The 21,143-nt window shown below is 38.7% G+C and overlaps 1 protein-coding gene across 1 annotated transcript in view; it reads left to right on the top strand.

The window, feature by feature from the left end:
• Nucleotides 1–21,143, top strand: part of LOC114654133 (atrial natriuretic peptide receptor 1-like) — a 74,062-nt gene that overhangs the window by 11,873 nt on the left and 41,046 nt on the right. The window contains exons 4-10 of the mRNA XM_051929460.1: nucleotides 976–1,106; nucleotides 2,866–2,868; nucleotides 4,625–4,719; nucleotides 5,015–5,117; nucleotides 8,878–9,023; nucleotides 9,977–10,049; nucleotides 12,588–12,735. Of these exons, the coding sequence (XP_051785420.1) occupies nucleotides 976–1,106; nucleotides 2,866–2,868; nucleotides 4,625–4,719; nucleotides 5,015–5,117; nucleotides 8,878–9,023; nucleotides 9,977–10,049; nucleotides 12,588–12,735 (699 nt within the window). The remainder of the gene's footprint in view (nucleotides 1–975; nucleotides 1,107–2,865; nucleotides 2,869–4,624; nucleotides 4,720–5,014; nucleotides 5,118–8,877; nucleotides 9,024–9,976; nucleotides 10,050–12,587; nucleotides 12,736–21,143) is intronic.

A 21,143-nucleotide genomic window follows, 5' to 3' on the forward strand; every position in this document is an offset into this window, starting at 1 on the left:
TCCATTTTCCAACCCGCTGAATCCGAACACAGGGTCACAGGGGTCTGCTGGAGCCAATCCCAGCCAACACAGGGCATAAGGCAGGAACCAATCCCGGGCAGGGTGCCAACCCACCGCAGGACACACACAAACACACCCACACACCAAGCACACAATAGAGCCAATTTAGAATCGCCAGTCCACCTAACCAGCATGTCTTTGGACTGTGGGAGGAAACCCACGCAGACACGGGGAGAACATGCAAACTCCACGCAGGGAAGACCCGGGAAGCGAACCCGGGTCTCCTAACTGAGAGGCAGCAGCGCTACCACTGTGCCACCGTGCCGCCCTTTAATGTATATAAGTGCCACATATGTTATAAATGCATAATATAAGGTCTTTGGCTAAATAAGTAAATTCTGAAAATTCTGACCTGTGACACTCTCATCCTCCAGACAAAGACTGCTACAATGTGATCTAAATATAAATTAAAAGATGATATACTCTGATTGCACAAAGCACTAATAAGATTTATTTTAGTGCAGTTGTGGCAGTGCTTGAGTATCTGCAACTAAATGGTAGGTTTGTATTCTAATGGGCAAAGGGAGCTCAAAATAACCAGCTTATCTGAGAAGACTGTGGGAAATTTATTTAACTATTAAAATGTTTAACAAAATTGGCAAACTTAATGTATTAGAGGTTATCTGAAAGAATACTTTTAGGAAAAAATTACCTGAGTAGATGAGATCCTGGTAATGTTTAGCAATTGGTTAACCAGTCACACCAGAGGGACTTAATGGCCTCTGCTTTAACTGGATATCTTCAAACATTCATCTTTTAATATGACCCTAGGAATCTTCCTTAATCTTTTGCTTTCTATAACTGTTGGTTATGTTACACGGCCAGAAGTGTGGTCAAGTTTTCAGTTGTACTGTCATTGTGTCTTTCATGATGTGTTGTAATTAAGGTTATGTTTGACTGTTTTTTCCTTATTAGTAGCTCCTCAGAAGCAAAGAGATTCTGTGAAGAACATGAATGCCCATCAAACTGGAAAGATGCTAATGACCAGAACTGCTGCGTTCATCATGCAAATATCCACTCCTGTCCTCTGAGCTTCATGGGAAGTGGTTGCTTTTATGGTTTAGTACCCCTCATTCTTTACAATATTGCTCCTCATGATAGTCATATTTTTACACATGCTATTTCAACTGCAGTGAGACTGACCCAGACTATCTGGACTGCAGCACAATACTGAGAACGTTTCATTCTCATCTCAGTTCAACTGACTGCTTTGTGAGCTAAAAACAGGCATTGGCTTATTAGTTTATGTGTGTATGCTCATCACTAGGACAGCCTTTGTTTTGCGACCCAATTCATTTATCTGTTTCATTTTTAAATGTTTTAGAATATTTTTCTTGTTACTCGTTAACTTTAAATGTTATGTTGGTGATGTCATCGTGTCACCTTTTTAAATGGGTTTTACCTTGACTGATGCCATTTTGTGGTGTCTTCTGCATGGCTGTGGCCATTATATTTACAGTTGCTCAGCATGTTTCTGATCACATGATGCGGACATCACAAGACATATTGCATTATTATTCTCGGCCTCTTTAAGATAATGGCACACAGCACCTCATTATCCATGCATTAGATACACTCTGAAAGAAACAATGTTAGCAAGAGACAGAGGAAAGAATATTTGTTAGAATAAGTGTGAGGATTTTTGTATGTTTTTTATTTCACGGTTAGTTCAGTATTTTTCTGGTCTTATTCCTAAGTTTCTAGGAGTTCACAAATGTGTTGAATCTAAATACAGTCATCGACGATTTATAACTGACCGAGTTGAGGCCATTCTCACTGATGGCTGAAAGCTTTCATATTACTATAAATATTTCACAAGGTCTCATATGTTTTCTGTTTTGTTTTGATCAGCACTACTCCACATGGCTAATTCTTATGCATTTGACCTTCTTTTGGAAAGCCAGGGCATGAGGCTGCCAAGCTACAAAGATCAGTTTGTGTCACTCCATGCTGGCAGTTAAAGTTTGTGTATAGTTGACCTTCACCAGACCTTAAGCCTCAATTGCAATTACCTGTACACATTATGACCGATCTACGGCCAAATGCTCGGTCCCAAATGGAGCCGTAATATACTGTATATAAAACTCAATGTAGGGGTGTGTGTTTGTTCTTCATACGATTCCACACCCATGGTCCATTGTCAACAATATTTGGCACACATATCCCTCTATGTCAGGAAGAGACACTAGACTACTTTGGAATGCAAACTTTGGACTCTGATAGTACCTTTCTGGTGGGGGAATCCTTTTCTCTACAGTAAATTGTGATAAGTGGTCTGTGGCATTGGGCAGATTTTAAATAAATAATCAGGTTCTGATAATTTACAGGCTCCAGTTGGGAGTCGGGTGTGCACGAATGCGTTCCACTTTGGGTAATGTTGGGGTGTCTGGCTGATTGTACACACACACATGTGAATGCAGGCATCAGCCAGGAGCCTCATTCATGCCTCGGAGGTAACAGTGTGTCACACCTGCACCCAATTAGGCAGATAAGAGCAGAAGAAAGAAGAAAGAAAATGTCCAAGATGGAGAGCAGAAAGGAGGTTAAAGGAAAGAACGAATGAAAGAAGGATCTGGAGACGCCAGGATGCAGAGCAGTGCAGGCAGGCAGCCAGCTTGAAGAGCCCATTGGGGGGCATATGGCCAAGAGTCATGAACTGAAGAGGCCCACTCTAGCTGAGCATTTTTATGGAGCAGCTGGAGTGACTCTGTGCTTGTTGTGGGCTCCCGCATAAGTTCAGGGAGAAGCAGAAGGAGCAAGGCAAGGCTCGGAGTAGACGCCCTGCTGGGACCCAAGTCTGAGGAGAAAGTTTGGCTGTGCCTTTCAGTTGGGCATTTCCTCTGCTGCAAGATCCTATGCGGGATAAGCAGAGAAGACGCTGGTTTTAGAAAGCATGGACCAGGGACTGAGTTTTTAAGAAAAGTTGCCTTTTAACCTCGTTTTACTGTATTATTTATATGGATTGCTTTTAACCTCCACAGTTTAACAGTTTTTGATTATCTATTTCTGAAGGAGTTATGACTATCAACGTTGGCGAGCTAAAGAGGCTATCATATGGAACCCGCACCATCACATAAATTTTGAAGGCAGTGCCTTTTCTCAGATTGTAAGCTAAGAAATAAATTAATTTAATTTGTTCTCTGATAGGGTAAACTGTAAGAAACACCATTTATATGTTGGATACTTCTGCCTTAAAATAACTTACACAGGTAATGCCAGGTGCTGCTGCTAGCCATTTATGTTCTTGTAAATATATACTTCTTCTTAAATATATAGTCCCTCCTTCAAAACTAAACTAAACTTCACAAAAAGTAAAGTTGTACTTTTTTGTTCTCACACTGCTGTTTTGTTTTTCATGGGCACCGACGTTTTGTGGCTTCATTGCTAAGTACATGGTCTCAGAGGTCACCTGTGACATCACAAGCACAACAGTTTCTGGGTAACTTTAAAACAAATCACATGTGCTACTTTAGCTTTGGTTTTCAGGCCTTGAGTCCCTGCTATGTTTATTTAAGTGTGAATTCTGGTTTATGTGTTGTGTTTTGGTGTAAGACATAATATTATTAAGAAGTTTTGACTTTGCTATCTTTAACTAACAACTAGTGTGTTTAGGATTTGGTGGCAGATTGTTCATCTTCTTTACTAAAGAGCTCCTGCTTGGTCTTTTGGTTTCCTTTGTGTCCATCAGCTGGTCTTTTCCATATTACTCTGCCTTCTTGTCAGAATCATACAAGCATTCCTTAATTTTGCCTTTTTTTATATGGTTTTGTTTTGCACTTTCCATTTATGAACTCTTGCTTGTTTTTGACTAAAGTTTTTGCAAGTCTTTTTAACTATTACTCTGTTTCCTGCTCATTACTTTTTGCTTCCAGAACTTCAAACATTTTTCACTGGATATTCCTTACCATTCATTTGCTCAGTGAGGGCTGGGTGGTCTCATGGCCTCGGAACCCCTGCAGATTTTGTTGTTATTTTTTTTTTCTCCAGCCCTCTGGAGCTTTTTTTTGGTTTGTTTTTTTCTGTCCTCCTGGCCATCAGACCTTACTTTCTTCTTTGTTACTTAGTATTGCCTAATTTTATTTTTATATTTTTATTTTTTTCTTTCGTCATCTTGTAAAGCACTTTGAGCTATATAATTTGTATGAAAATGTGCTATATAAATAAATGTTGTTGTTCAGTGTTCAAACCTAAACATGTTAAGCAAGGATAAGAACTTTGCAGCTTAATCAACTCTGTGAAATATATCGGAAAACTCTTAACAAATGAACAAGGAGAGATTTAGTAAGTTTAAACAACATTTTGCTTAAATGAAAGCCTTTTAAAATACACAAAATATTTTTTGCTGTGATATCATTACAGAGGCTGAACATATCACCTTTAAACTTCCCAGATCACACTTACAGGACAGAGTAGAAAATAATAATGAATAATTAAACATGATTAAAAGCATAGGTTTTTTTTTTTTTTGCTCTTAAGAAATAGGTAACTCTATGTAAACACTTTCCCTACAGTAAAATAATTTAGTGATTTTATCCTGTGGTCTTAATCATGTAGGTCAAGGGAGGAATATGTGGCCCCTGGATTCCTCATGATGGTCGTATTTTTACACACACTGTTTCAACTGCAGGAAGGATGACTCAGACTAACTGGACTGCAAAGGTATACTTTTAAGAAGTAATTGTTTTTAACACATAACAAGACAAAAAAAAAACAGTTTTGATAGAGGAAAACAAAAAAGAGCTAACGAATTAGGGAAAAAGAAAAACAGCAAATATTTTTAGTTGGAAAATATTGTACTACTTATCCGTCTTAATAAGGATCTGGGTGCCAGCTAGTTGGTAAGTCTCTGTTATTTGCCATTTGGTAGGGATTTGTAAAAGCAAGTCTAAAGTCTGTAACCTTGATTACAGTATAAATAATATTCAAAACCTGCATTTTTTCCTTTATACTGTAGGTGCTGCTTTTTCACATAGGGGTGACCTCTCTTATTGCCCACATCAGGGTCGGAAAAATGCAAGCTGCTCTTGAAGCTAAGACGAGTGTGCTGCCAGCTATAGGTAGTTTAAAGTCTTACATTTCCTTTGTCTCTTTCTCTCTCTCATCATTTGAAAGTAATCCATTGAATTCATTTTCTGAATTTACTTTTTGGAGAGTCGGATTCTATTGAACACAATCAAACAGAAACTAACCCTGAGCAATGTGCCAGTCCATCTCAGAGCACACACATCCAGTTCAGAGTCACCATTCAAGCTAACATGCCCGTTCTAAGAATGTGCAGCCTCAGCAAAGAGAGAGAGCTCAGACTGATAGATAGATAGATAGATAGATAGATAGATAGATAGATAGATAGATAGATAGATAGATAGATAGATAGATAGATAGATAGATAGATAGATAGATAGATAGATAGATAGATAGATAGATAGATAGATAGATAGATACTTTATTAATCCCAAGGGGAAATTCACATACTCCAGCAGCAGCATACTGATACAAAAAACAATATTAAAGAATAATAAAAATGCAGGTAAAAACAGACAATAACATTGAATAATGTTAACGTTTACCCTCCCGGGTGGAATTGAAGAGTCGCATAGTTTGGGGGAGGAACGATCTCCTCAGTCTGTCAGTGGAGCAGGACAGTGACAGCAGTTTTACATGAGATTTTACGGTGAGATTTACATCCAAAAATTTGGGGCTAGTGGTAAACACAGTGCCTCTTTGTTAAAGTGATACCTTATTGATGTTTTGTGGTGCTGTCAGCTGTCACATGGTTCATTCAATAGGTAACAGTTATGCAGTTTTTGTCCTGGCAGAAATTCGCATTTTGAAAGAGAGTTCACATGAAGGGAGGGTTGCCAGGGACTTAGGTGCCACCAAGTTTTTTAAGAACAGGCAGTGATCTACTGAAGAGACAGTTGCATAAATACGGTGACAGAGTAGGGGCTGATGTGGGAGATATAATCTGCCCTCAAGATTGATGTCCCTTAAGAAAAAAAAAACATTTTATTGGCACCAAAGTAAAAACAAGACGATGACACTCTGGAACGTTGAACTGCTTGTAAGATTTTAGAGCTACTCATCATACCAAGTAAAGGGAAACGGGGGCTTACTAGAAGGATTGCAAATATAGTGTATCATCTACTAAAGGACATCTCTGATCCCAAAACTGACAAGGGCAGTCTTCTATTACAAATTGATTTTTTTAGTTTTGGCAGTGGTGTCCAAAAGAAAAGATCAAGATTTGTAAGTGACACAGTATGGTAACTCAGTAGTCCGCTTTGTAGACTCTCAGCTTCAGAAGCTTTGGTATGAATCCTGATCCAGTCACTGTCATGAAGTTTGTATGTTTCCAACATGTCTATGTAAGTTTTGCTCTTGCATTACTAGGATGTCTTAGAGTTACTCTAAATTTAACCCTTATGAGCGAGTGTGCCCTGAGATGTGTTGGTATCTTATGAGACGAGGATGGACACTGGCATCCGTAAACCTTGGAGGGCTCAATGATGGATGACTTTTCAACAACAAGATAAATTTTAATCAAATGAACAATTTATATTATATATAGCTCCTTTTAAATGTTACTAAACACATTTCTGTTAAAGTATTAATGGTGAGCTACAATCACTCGTCTGTGTTACGGATGCACTTTTAGATTATTTTAATATTCTTTAATTTACTCTTAATTTAATTTGGACAGGTGTTGCGACTATGGGTTTGGACTTTAAACCCCAAGATTACTGGATCAGTGTGAGACTTGTATAGGTGGCTAAGCACTGGAGGTGGCCAACATCATTTTTTAAGCTTTCTTTTGGAAACCAAAAATTGAAATATGTATGGTGGTCAAATCCTTATAAAATATAGTCTCATTTTGTGTAAAAGACTCCACTCATAATTGTACATCACACACATTTTTATCAACTCGGAGTATCCAGATAAATACTTTGTGAGCGATGCTGTCACAAATCTATCTCCTGCCGAGACCTCATTGAAATACAATCTTGTTGTATTCATCAGGCAGTCTTGGATACATAGTCATTCTTAAACTAACAATTCTCTCAGGAGTAAAGCCAATGGGATGTTACTGTTTAAAGAAAAAACTATTTTGAAAACTTACACTACAATTTCAGGATGCCATCCTATCTCAGTAGAAGAGAACAATCATGACGGAGATACCACACAACAATGGAGAAAAAATGTCTTATTTACCTAAATTTCCAAAATCTTGAGTTTACAGATGGACCAAAATGTTTTTACACTTGGACTGGCATTTATCACTGTTTGTCTCGACTAACTGAACATGCTGAACCATACTTGATATTCTGGATGCTCAGTGGCTCTGAGTGATTGTTTCCTTATTACATCTTTTCCTTTCTCTGCTCCATAGGTAAACAGTGATGATGGTATCTGATCTGAGCAAGATATATTGAAAAAGGTCTATGTAAATTAGAAAAATTTAAAAAAATGTAAAAATGGCTATGTAAAATCCTTAAAGTCCATTTGTATAATTGCATTTTTGAATATTGTCTTGGCTAAAGTTAACTTTGATAGCCATGATCTGTTATGTGCCAACTTTTTAAAGGGTTGCTCCCCCCAAAAATTATATTTTCTTAATATAAAATTATGTGTGAATTACATTTCCTTTTTATGATGTGCACTGATCTTTTCCTGAAGTATCAATTTAACAATATTTTAGCAAAAAATGCATGTATTTGGCATGTTGTGAGCATACAATTGGATGATTGACATGTAGATTAAATGACACGAGTAACGTGAGATTTTTTTTCCCATGGATATTTTTCACATCATTTTGCCAAGGTACAGCATTGGTCACCATTGGCTTATATTATATCATATTTTTTTTATTCCCTTCTCCACGAAAATATGAGATTAGAATTTTTTTCTTGTTCATCACTACAAAATATGGGGTATGTAACATATAAAAAAACATTTTGGGTGGAATATTCCTTTAATAATATACTTAAAAACAAAAAGGGCAGCAGGACGGCACAGTGTTAGCACTGAGGCATCTAACCCCAGCAACCTTAATATGCTTATATTTCTATATGTTCAATTTTTTTTTTTTTTTTGGTTGTTTTTGTTTTTTTTTCTGGCTCACCACATCCCTGAATTGGATTGGTCAGGTCTAAGAATGTCATGGTATGGTTCTATGCAGAATGTAAGATTTACTGTATCTAGAAGGTAACTTATGTTGTTCTTGCAAAAATATAAATGACCAATACATTTCATTATTATTAATTTATATTTGGCTGACATCTTTATGCATGAGGTTTGTATCTATTACAATTGCATACATATATTTTGTAGAGATACAACAAAGATTGGTTAAGTATCTTGCTCAGGGTTTCAAAAACAAAGGCTGAGAGAGTCAGAGAATGTTAGAGTTGTCCATGCAGGATCTACTTCCCGATTTCAGATCAACAATGTAAATGTAAACTGTATATCTATAGTGCGTGCAACCTTGTTTTCCTCAACCCGTTTTCAGTTGTCCAAGGATAGAAAAAACACACACAAAGTTTTTTTGGCATTTGTTCCTAACCTTCTGATAAATGTATAATTTGATCGGTGCCAGATATTTTAAAAAAAGGCTATCACAGTGACCTTTGCAGATCTTGTATATAAACTGGATAATTTCTACTTTTTTCTAGAGAGTTTTTTCAGTTTTCAAGTTTTTTTTTTGATTCTACAGCTTTTGAACATCTAGTGGTTATTTGTAATAAATTTTAAAATTTAGTGGATGATGATGATTTTTTGAAAATGTAAAACCTGGTTCAGTTCACTTGTTTTGTTTGGCAGTATGTGGTGATGACATTTGTGATGAGGAGGAGATGTGTTCAACCTGCCCAGCTGACTGTGGAGAATGTCCAATGACTCCAGCGATCAAGGCTGCTATCAGCTTTCCTCTGGTGTTTGTTTTTGCTGGGTTCATCCTCACCGTGGTGGTTAGTTCTTTTTTATTTGATTTTGATGGTGGTCTGCATAAAATACATTGATGAGTTGCAATAAACTGTAGGATTCTTAGATTTAAGTATCTTCAGTCAGTGGATGAATGTGCTATTATCAGTAGAAGTATAGTTATTATTATGTTGAAAAGGGACACAAAGTCTCACTTTTTCGTTTTCTTTTGTCATGGCCTTCATCAGACATAGTAGATACTTTATTTTAATCTTTCATTCCATACAGGGACTGTATGGCTCATGTCTGTCCCTCCATCTTTAACTGAACCATCTTTACCCAGTGCAAGGTTGAGAAGGTCAAAACTGATTGTGACAGCATTGAACACCAACCCAAGATGATTTTCACATGTGGCTCTTCAGTTGCTTGGCACACTTGGGCACAAACCTACAAAGGGTCAATTTCATTTCATGAGGAAAACCAGAGTACAGTTGGAAAACAAACAAATATCTTATTTTTTTACCCAAAATCTTTGGGTAATCATTTGTAGCTTTTGGTCCAAAACAACAAAATCTTTTCAGTCCCACTTCTTCTTCGTTTATATTCACTTGATTACCAAAGTCATCCGTTGTAATCTTGACGTTTTTCTGTTTAGCAGGCAGACATTTAAGTTGTCTTCTTTTAACTCCGTCACAAGTCTTTTCATAAATGTCAGCTTTCTCCTAGTTGTACTGTCTGCCAAGCCAAATGCATTTTTCATTGTTCAGATAAAGTACATCAGTGAATTTTAAATAAGGAATTATCTGTTGCTATGTTATTATACTGTCTGTAGTATGCATTAGGCTAAAATTTTCTTATGTAATAATTATTAATATTTTGTTGCATGTTTTGGTCTTGCTGCCTTGATTATTTTGTGAAAAAATGATCACTTAATAAATGTAAAAATAATTATTCTAAATACTGAAACTGTAATTCTTTTTATACTGTGTTTTATTTGCAGTGGTTCCAATATCAAAAACAAAAGCTGTTCTGGGATGAAAGCTGGATTATAGATTTTAGTGAAATTAAGCAAGGTCTGTACGCATTTTCTTTTATCTTTTTTAAGTATATCTAGGCAATTTTTAATTTTTCTGAAATATTACACAATCTTGATTTTTTTGTACAGTGATATACAACATGAAAACTGATAAAGCAAGCAAAACATTCAGAATGGAGTCCTAAATTGGATATTAAAAAAATAAAACCTCATTTTCAAAGGCAGTGTAGTTTTGTAATAAATATTTGGAACACAAATTGTCCAATGTGACAAAACATCGGTGATCATGTGGAGGGCATAGCAGAGCCATTTGATCTTGTACTTGTCGCATTTATTTATAGCATATTGCTTGTATCATAGTGTAAATACTAAGCTGCCTGAAGGCATTTAAAATGTTTTACATATTTCAGAGTAGTTTTTTTTAAGCATTTGATATTTTTGTGTATATTGTGTTGCAGGAGTTATAAGCAAGTTGTTCATAGTTCTGTCCATGGAAATTCAAATCCTGCTGCCTAATTGTGACCTACATCAACATCTGCTTTCTGAAATATATTGCTACATTTTACATTCACTCATGTTGCTGCACTTTATCTTGTCTAAATTTGTGAAGTAAAACAGTCCTGCTGGATTACTTAGTTATTTTCTGTCTTTGTTCTCGTTGACTTGGTGCTGCTGCTTCACATTGCTTGAGACCCACAGTTCTTTCCTAGCTAGAGTGTCATCTGAGTGGAGCATGCATATTCCTCTCATGGGCATATGGGTTTCTTTTGGGTTGGAAGCAGAGCTTGAAGTGGAACCGAAATTACTGGCAGTACTCTTTGTATGGTGCTACAGTGAGATTTGATCAAAGAGTTGGGGCGGTTTGGTTTCCTTCCATTAAGATTCATAAAGTGGTCCCAGTACTTACCAGTAACCTAAGGAAAGGTGCAGGTACACTATGTTGACACTGGAAGAGGAGCTGGTACTGTGGACTGATGAGCACCAGCCCATTTCAAGCGCTGATTGGAAGGGTTCAGCATCTTTTCACAACCCCGCAAATTCTCTGGCAGTTTGAGTGGCAACTCTCAGTTGGTATCATACTTGCCCAAATCATGACTGATCATGTTGGATGTGGATTTAGATTATTGACAGATAGATTTTTGTGCTTATACAAGTACACTAAGGACTTATTTGATATTGTATGAATTTGTATATTCATACCTCAGTTTACTAAAACATAATGTAACCTTCTCAAATGTGTTTTATCCAATTAAAGGTCATGGGTGGTAGAGCCCATCCTGACAACACTGGGTACAAGGCAGAAAACAACCCTGGACTGACTGCTAGTACACTGCAGGGCCCACCTATACATACATCCATATAGGGCCAAATTGAAATTTCTAAATAACCTAAGGTTCATGTCTTTGGGGAGGAGAACTGGAGCACCCAGAAGAAAATCAATGCAGACATATATATATAGGTAGAATATAATAACATGAACAGTAACCGGGTATGGGATATGGACCCAAGACACTGTACTTGTCAGGCAGCAGTGCTATCAGTTACAGACTGTGATGCCAGAGGTGCCTGCAGCTGGCACAATCTCCTTGAACCCGGGACATCAACAGTCACAACTGGGATTAACTATTGGTGAGTGAGGCAGACAAATGAGACTTTAAAATCGGGTTAATGGCAGTTTATTAGACAGACCTCAAAATTTAAGAGCAATGCAAATGCTTTCGATGCTGATTACCCATTGCTAATAATACAGCTCCACAGAATTACACGCCAGGCACCCTTCTCTATGATGTATCACCAAGTTGGTGTTATTACAGTGGATATGTGTGTGTAGACTCCAAAAATCAAAGTGACCTATAAGATCACAATATAAAGTAATACTTCACAGTGAGCGCTTACAGGTCAAACATCCTTTCCTGGGGGTGCTTAATGAATCAGAAGTGAGGACTGAATCTGCAATTCTGTGCTTTAAAGTCCAAGTCCCTGGCAAGTAACCCATAGACAAAGCTCAACAATGTTCACCATCATATACAGTACCTACCTTCAAACAAATACATCTTCAAACCAGAATCACAGGTTATCAAGATGACAGGCATGAGGATGAATGTGCACAAATGCACTTGTTTAAGTGACTTGGGAAGCAGATCTGTATGTGGAGGTTCTGCTTTCTGAAAAGTCAATACCCATCATTTACTCAAGTGTTTCCTCCTTTTTGGCCACTACAGTACTTTATTGCCCAATTAAGTTAAATGGTTAAACAGCAGTCCACCTAAAGGATATAAGCCTTGTTGCTTAAAGTTTAAAACATATGCCACAAGAATGTAATGATTTTAATGCAGGCCATGAAAGTTTTCTGTGAAAAAAAAAAACCCAATAATGACAAAAATCTAAGTTATTCTCCTCCATTGTGAGAGCTGTGCAAAGACACATGACTTTGGATTTTAAATATTTCCACCGCAGATTAGCTGCCTTGCCTACATTTAATTTATTTTTTAGCAATGAAGGTCTATACTCTATTGCATTCCTCTCATCTTTGTATTGTGCACCAAGCCTTTCATTTCTTCTTCCTTTCTTTTAGACCACGTAATACGGAACACAACCGGGAGTATCGTGAGTGTTCCAAATGGCAACAGTGACTCAAATGCCAGCTGCATCACCGCTCTCAGTTCCTGCACAGGCACTGTCAATGCATCCCGAAGACAGCATTTCACCTACACTGGAGTCTAGTAAGGAGTCAGAAGACTTTAGATTTTTATTTAGTATTAAATACTGCATTGTAAATACTTTCTACAATTTGTTAAAAGCAAGAAATGTTTTCTGCTTAATTGTTTAATCACTCTGTAAATAAAGTCAGGACAAGAAAACTCAACCAAGATATTTTTTGAAAAAGGATATTTGAAAATATGAGGCCAAACTAATAACTGATAAATGTCTTCAAATGGCGTTATGAGCAAATAATCAACAAGGGGCAGCATGAATTGCAATCATTTCTTAGGGAACCAATGTGAAAAAGATGCCATGGGAGCTGGGAAAAACACTGAAAATTCTCTCAAAACATTAATTGTTTACTGCGCATTCTCAAACGAAAAAGCGGTGACCATGCTCATATTATTGATAGCTGGCAGTATGGAAGCCACCAAGGGTGGGTGTCTGGCCCTTAGTATAAACTAAATCTCAGGAGTTCAGGGACAATAGTAACCACCAGCTGGCTGTCTGGAGAGATGGCTCCAGGCCTTTCAGAATTTGTTTCTGACCCCCTATGTATTCACTGGATGGGGTTCAAAGGCCTTTCCATTTCAGTTGCCCCTTGAGTTTAGAAGTTAGTAGGAGCAAAGGTCAACAGTTAGTGCGGCCATAGAGTGGCAAATGGGCAGGTGGCGCCACCTGATTAAAACAGGCCTGAGAATTTTTACTGTGGCCAACAGAGGCAGCTAGGAATTGATTTGTGTGTATTTATAAAATGATTTTGTATTCTCCTGTAATTATGCCTACCTCCCAGCCACAGGGAATGCACAAACTAGTCTGTTTCTTCGTGCCAGTCCCAAGCCCAGATAAATGGAGAGGGTTACATCAGGTGTAAAATTTTGCCAAATCAATATTCGGATCCGCTGTGGCAACCATTATGGGAGCAGTTGAAAGAAGAAGAAGAATGTTTTCTATAATAAAAATATTACATCAGATATAAATGTGATAAATGTGGATGTTGATGGTCTTTGTTCTTGGTTATGAGGGTATTGGTCCCATCACTTTGTATCTCTCAATCTTTTCTTTAATAACTGCTTCTGTTAATTTTTTCATCTTGTTTACTTTATGTATAAGCACCTTTAAAACAACTAAAGGTTGACCAAGCGTTGTACAGAGTAAAAACAACATTTAGGAGATAATATAAAAAATAAAAACACTAGACTGAGTCTTTCGAAAAGCCAAAGCTAAAGAAACTTCCCAAAAGACATCATAAAAGACACAGGGTGAACCAAAAAGAAGTACCACATTTCAAACATTTATTCTACAAAAACGCTACAAGATAAAATAAATTTCATTATGACACAAGAAAGAGTACACAAAATAGATTTTTTTTCACTGTTTTTAAAATGTCTTCGATGTGGTGGCCATCATTAGCGATAAACTCTTCAAGGCGATTTCTGAACGCTCACATGACTCATTCGGCCATTTCAAGGGGAATTGCCGCAATTTTGTGATGAATAGCATCCTTGAGGGCTTCAAGGTTTTGAGGTCGGTGTGTGTATACCTTCGACTTGAGATAGCTCCACAAGGAGAAATCACACAGAGCGAGATGAGGTGAACGTGAAGGCCACCTGACATCGCTGCACAGGGAGATCATCTTCCCCGGAAACATCTGCAAAACTAGCATGGATCTATGCGCCATATGAGCTGTTGAAACCAGGCATCCACCACATCCATTTCTTCCAGTTTGGGCTGCAAAACATTCTCTAGCATTTCAATGTAACGTTCTGAAGTGGCGGTGACTGTTGCTCCCCCTCCTCGAAAAAGTAAGGGCCTACAATGCCAAATTCTGCAACAGTGTAACATGCTCACTGTGCAGGGGTCTCTGATGAAGTTTTCGAGGGTTGGTTTCAGCCCAATAGTGAAAATTTTGCTTATTTACACAACTTTTCAAATGGAAATATGCCTGGTTGCTGCACATGACAATGGCATCTCGATGAACGGTTTGCAGAATGTTCACCCACAACTCTCTATGGCTCTCCCAGTCTCTCTCAGTGAGTTCCTGCACTACCATCATTTTGTATGGATGGAAATTAAGGTCCTCATGCAAAAATCCTCCTCAAAGATGTATTGGAAATGCCAATGGCAGAAGTATGTTTGTGTGCTGAATGTCTAGGAGACTGCAAAATTGATACACTTACAGTTTGGATGTTTTTGGGCATTTGAACAGTCTGAGGATGGCCTGCATTTTCTGTTCAGTGTTGTACCTGTCTGTCTAAATTTAGACACCCACTGAAGAATTGTTTTCTAATTTGGGATGTAGTGATAATGGATTCATTGTTCTTGAAGAGCACTTTGACAGCAAAAGCATGCTGCGCACTGGACCAAGGCATGCTGCGACTGAAAACTACAAGGAATCGCCTATCAAAGGACCCCCAACCCAATCCACTAAGCTGTCTGTTCCTCACACAATGGCCTTGAGAAATGTGGTACTTTATTTTGACTCATCCTGTGCTTTACATTTACATTACATCCCCAAAAAACCAAAGTAAAAAAAAGTTGGACTTTAGACATGATTTAAATGTCAGAACTGTGGGAGCAGTCCTAACATCAAAAGGTAGTGCATTTCATTCTTTTGGAGCAGCCACTGAAAAAGCTCGATTGCAACTCCATATACAATTGAGAACTTGGTACCACTAGAAGAGATGGAGAAGAGGATTTGAGCAACCTGATGGTGGAATACTTGAAAAGAATGTCTGAAATATAGGAAGGAGCCAGGTGGTTTAGGGCTTTAAACAAACAAGAGCACACTTCCACACTTGACAGGCAGCCAGCGAAAAGTGGCCAAAACAGGAATGATGCGTTCCCTCTTTCAGGGGCCTCTTAGCAACATTTATCTCTCTTGTCAGAACTGAGGGAAGAGTCAAGAACAACCCCCAGTTTTTTGGCATAGCATTTGATATATGTAGAAAGGGCACTAAAATTGTTGGAAAACTGCTAAGAACATTAGGAAGATCAAAGAGTAGTGCTTCTATCTTATTTTTATTTAGCTGGAGAAAATTAATAGCTATCCAGCATTTTGTATCCTTAAGGCAATAGAGCAATTTAGATATTCAGCCCTTATTATTTGGCTTCAGAGGTAAATACAGCTGTGTGTCATCCACATAACAGTGAAATGCAATGTTACAACGCTGAATTACTGATCTAAGAGGGAGCATATAAAGGGCAAAAAGTGTGGTGGTCAAAGTGGACCCTTGAGAAACACCACAGGTTACAGAAAATGATCTGTTAGTAAACTAGGCAAGGGCAGTGCCTTGAATGCCTATCAAATGCTCCAAATGATTAACAAGATGGTATGGTCAATCGTATCAAAAGCAGCACTTACATTTAGTAGGGTCAGACAGGTGCAGGTCCCAGCATCTACCACCAATAGGCAAAATGGCATTAAAGACAGCAACCCAGTGATCTGATAGGCAACCATCGCAGATTTCCACATCCGAAACAGAAAAGCCAAAAGATAACACCAGATCAAGCATATGGCAATGTGCAGCACCACTCACAGACTGAACCAAATGAAAAGAGTCAACAATAAGCAAAAAAACGTTTAGCCACTGGATTATTGGGGTGGCAGACATGAATATTGAAATGACCAACAATTAATATCTTATTGTAACTGCACACAATTGAGAACAGAAGCAAAGAAAAATTATTAATAAAGACCTTGTTAAAACTTGGAGGCCTGTACTCCAGGAAACATAGGACTGGAGATGATAGCTTAATTTTCAATGGCTGCACCTCAAAATTGAAAAATTACTCAAATGGGAAAGCCATTTTAGATAAAAATATTCCTACAAATAACCACCAGGCCCCCTCCCCAAGCTACAGTCCTTGGGGAAAAGAAGTAGTTACAATCTGGAGGAGAAAGATCAAAAAGAAGGCTAAACTCACCCAGCTTGAGCTCAATTTCAGTTCAAAAGGGTAAATCTAAATAGCATGAGGTAAAGCAATCATTGAGTATTGATAGTTTGCTTTGACAGTGATCTTGCATTTACCAGAGCCATCCTTAATAAAGAAGGCTACATCTACCTGTAATGCATGTTAAGCTCACTGGCCTATAGTTAATAGGGTTGACCCTTTTCATACAACAGGATAACACTGGCTAGAATTCAGTATTTAAGAAATTCCCCAGTACATAGTGATTTTATAAAAAAAAAATACACATTAGTGATTTCTATATGCACCCATTAACCTAATAAGACCTCTGGGATAAATATTATGTGGCCCTGGAAATTTGATTGATTTCAGTCTTTTTTAATCCAAACACAAATCCATCTATGATTTCCAAATCCCTAAGACCCGCCATTAGACCCAGATGCTGCTGGGAGGTTATACACATCTTCACATGTGAAAATTTCAGAAAAATACAAATTCAAAGCATTCAATATTTAGCTTTCTGTGTATTTTATTTTGCCCTTAGTACTTCACTTTCTCCATGACCATTTTTTACAACTAAAATACTGAAAGAATCTGTTTGGGTTATAATTTTCCTTTTCTGTAATATTTTAAATGCTTTTTAGCTTTTTTGATATCCTTTTTAATTATTGCTCTCCTGTTCTCCTACACCCTATGTTTAGTGCTGGAGGTATTTGTTTTGTAGGCCTTATACTGCTGTTTTTTTCTTTTGCAGATTATTTTTAGCTCTTTATTCATACATGGCAGAGTTTTCTTTAATTTCTTACTATTTTAAAATGTTTGAATGAAGTTGTCCTGCATTATATTGTACCGCTGCCCCGGGAGAACAACTAAACCCCGGGTTACAGCACAATTAGAAAACTGCTAGTGTAAAGCAGTTCAATATCTAAAATCTATCGGGCAATGTGACCAACACTCATCCTTTTATTGACCCCCCCACCACCAGTCCCAGCTTAGCATTAACAACAAGCCATATCACAAAATAAAGAAGAAGCAAAAGAAGAACACATATATTATTTTACATATAAGAAAAACAAACAAACAAATACATACCAATCGAAACCCCCCTTCCTGGTTTAAATGCGCGATGTTCATGAATAAGAGAAACCAGTTTGTCCAAATGGGTTTACTGTCCTTTTTGTTCAGGGCAAAGAGAAACCCTACTGGAATATACCAGCCGTCGAGCCGATAACAACAAAGTTTAATCCCACCGGTCCAAGTATTCGTCAGTGAAATCAAAGAAAAAAAGTCTGTCTTCAGAGACGCGCCTCACTTGTGTCGCTGAGTCTTTAAAAAAGAACTTGTTCCAGCAGATACTTTACTTGGCGCTACCTCGTCTCTTCTCTTTGCTCCACCACAAGATGTCTCTCTTTCTCCCCTTCTTTTCCGGTTTTTAAGTTTTCAACACCAACCGCCCTGACTGAGTTATGACCTCCCCGTTAAAGGTGTATTTACAGCATCCTTCTTCCCTGCAATGCACCCAAAGAGGCAGCAAACTGCCCACGGAATAATAGCACATGTGGCATCCGCTACAATATGTGTAATGTTTTTAAACCTGCTCCACTGCTCCATTTTATCCCTCTAAGGCTTTGCTGCATCTGATCAGAATTTAAACTAATAAAGTTAAAAATAATAGTCTTTGTTTTTGCATGTGTGCCCAGCCAAACCACTCTGAAATGGACCATAACATTATGTTAGATGATAATGGCTCACAGTCAGACATAAGCACAATGTAAAGTGTGAATTCTACCCCATGAGTTCTGAACTCAAAACAGTGATAGGCTTTCCCCTGCTTTTGATGCTTTAGCATACTGTGCTACAAAACAGTAAACCGATGACATCTAAAACCTTTTCCACTATTTGTAAGGCTAGCCCAGTTAATTATATAAACTGAATAATTAATATTTAGGCAATTAAGTTTCCCTCTGACTATAATATCCCCTCCTAATATATGTGTGTGTGTATTCTAGGGGGTTTGCCCTCTCCTTGCTTCGCTCGCCAGCCCCCCTGGCCTGCACTACGCGCCAGCCACTTTGCATCTCTGCCACTCGCATTGTGAAGAGCTGAATGCACCCCAAGGAGACGCAGTTGGTCCTCCGAAAGCCCCTCTTAAACAGTGATACAATGGGAAACAAATAGTTTTTTTTTTTACCTCCTCTTTGCTCGATCAGCTGCTTCCGTGCTGCGTGATCTGCATCTCACACGGCACTTCGAACATTTAAAAGACTGTACAGCAGCTGTCCTACTCTTTGTCTTTTATTTCCGGCCCCGGGCATGGTTAAATCTCTTGGCACAAAGTCTCATCTCGCGGGAAGAGAGTTCTTGATATTTTTTAGATTATAATTTAAAAACTGAAGAAGAATCTGAAAATCTAACAACATCACATTAAAGTTCGATAAATTCTGAAAAGAAAGATACCAAACATATATACAGTATGCAGGTTTTAAAATAAGCCTCATTTAAAGCGTGACAAAAAACGTGACATAAAAACGTCACATAAAATCGTTGCACTTTTAGGTTTAGGATTTTATATATAGAGAGTAGATATATTAGCCGTCCCCCACGGCTCCACCCGTGTATTAGTAAAAAAAGGACAGTGAGGAGGACCCTGTCCAGCTCCCCACTCCCGTCTCGGATTACTGCAAATATATCGCTCCTGATGAGAAAAGTCGCAAAATCAATCAGAATGTTCAAGCAAATTATAGAAAAAACACCCGATCTAAATCTGTTAAGTAGTTCTCTTGTTTGCTAGCTAAGCAGAGGTAAGGTATGCCCCGAGGCTGGCATGTGAGTGAGGAGGGCCCCACCCCCCTACCCTCCGCCCGCTGCGTGTCTCTTGGATTCATGCAAATAAATCGGTACCACAAGTGAACTGTGATACATAGCATAATGAGAGAAGTCACAAAATCAACCGGAATGTTCAAGCAAATTATAGAAAAAAACCCGATCTAAGTCCATTAAGTAGATCTTTCATGAAAAGCAGACAGACATACAGACAGACATTGGATTTTATATATATATATATATATTTATATATGCACATTTTTAAGATGCATATTGAAATTGTTGTCTGCATTGAGGGGCTATAACACACTCCCAATATCAGACCACTTTCCTTAATGCTATTACTCATTTTACTTTGGCCTTGAAATTTCAAAGTTATCATGTGTATATGTTTTACATGACTGTTCAGCCCTTCACATGGTCTGTCCTAAACTCCATGCCCAGCCATTACCTAGATTAGCCAGTCCTCAATTTACCTACTCATATGCCTCCCAGGTACATTGTTGCCTGACTGGCTCAAAAGAAACTTGTCAAGGCAGAACAGTTCCCATCTGTTCTTGAATGTTCCCCAATGTCCCATAAACTGCTGTCCTTCTATCCTACAACAAAATTTTAGACACTGTGCAAGGTAGCCCGGACACAGACAGGCAGACACTGAAGGTTCAAACACCACACACGGTTTATTATACATTATTTACATAAAGTGTAGCACGCACAACCCAGTTCCTTGGCACCAATCACCCTTAGTCCAGGCCTCTCTTCCTGACCGCCTCCACTCCTCTCCACCGAGTTCTGTCCTCTTCCACCCAACTCCAGCCATCGAATGGAGGGAGGCGGCCCCTTTTGTGCTCCAGGTGACTCCCGATGAACTTCTGCCGGCACTTCCTGGTGTGGCGGAAGTGCCTGCTGAGCACCCAGAAGCACTCCAGGTATCCCTGGTATTCCTTCCGCCAGCACATCCGGGTGTGGTGGAAGTGCTGACGTCCAGGTCTCTTTAGGCATCTGGGCGCCCCCTGGCGGTGACCACGAGCCCCTATAGGGTGGAGCTTCCATGCTCTGTTCCCGTGGTCTCCATACTAACCAGGGCGGCTGCCCCCTCGTGGTCCGGAGGTGGTGTAATCCCTCTTCCGGGCGTTCCGGCTGGGTACCGCCCCCAGCCGCTCGCCACAACACATATTACACTTTTAATCTTCTCAGTCATACTTGGAATGGCATGTGGTGCAGACAGAACTTCAGAGAAGACCACTTTATCCATTCTGTGTTTCAGCTTGGCACCATACGTTACTTTTTGTCTCTGGAGCAAATCTGCATCTCAATCACTAAGTTTCTCTTTCAGAAAACTGGTTTTAAGGTAAGTGATTCAGGCTCATCATACTTCCCTACCGCATTAGATTTTTTAGAGTCATCATGCAGCTCCACAAGTTCCTAAAAACAGTCTGACATCTCCAAATATAGGATTGATACCACTTGACAATGAGCACCTTTGACCTTGGGCTTATTTCTGACTGTGACATACCTATTTTTATTTCTCTTGTATGGAGTCTGTTCCTGTGATACCTTGGGGGTGCACTCCCCCCCCCCCCCTCCTTCATCACCACCACCACCACCAAAGGACACCTAAGCAAGTTCCGCAATTTCTCTGTTACAGCATGGGTTAGCTACTGCGCCTCCTCCCCTAGTTCAGCCAAAGTGC

Source organism: Erpetoichthys calabaricus, chromosome 7 (assembly GCF_900747795.2).
Source record: "Erpetoichthys calabaricus chromosome 7, fErpCal1.3, whole genome shotgun sequence".
NCBI lineage: Eukaryota > Metazoa > Chordata > Cladistia > Polypteriformes > Polypteridae > Erpetoichthys > Erpetoichthys calabaricus.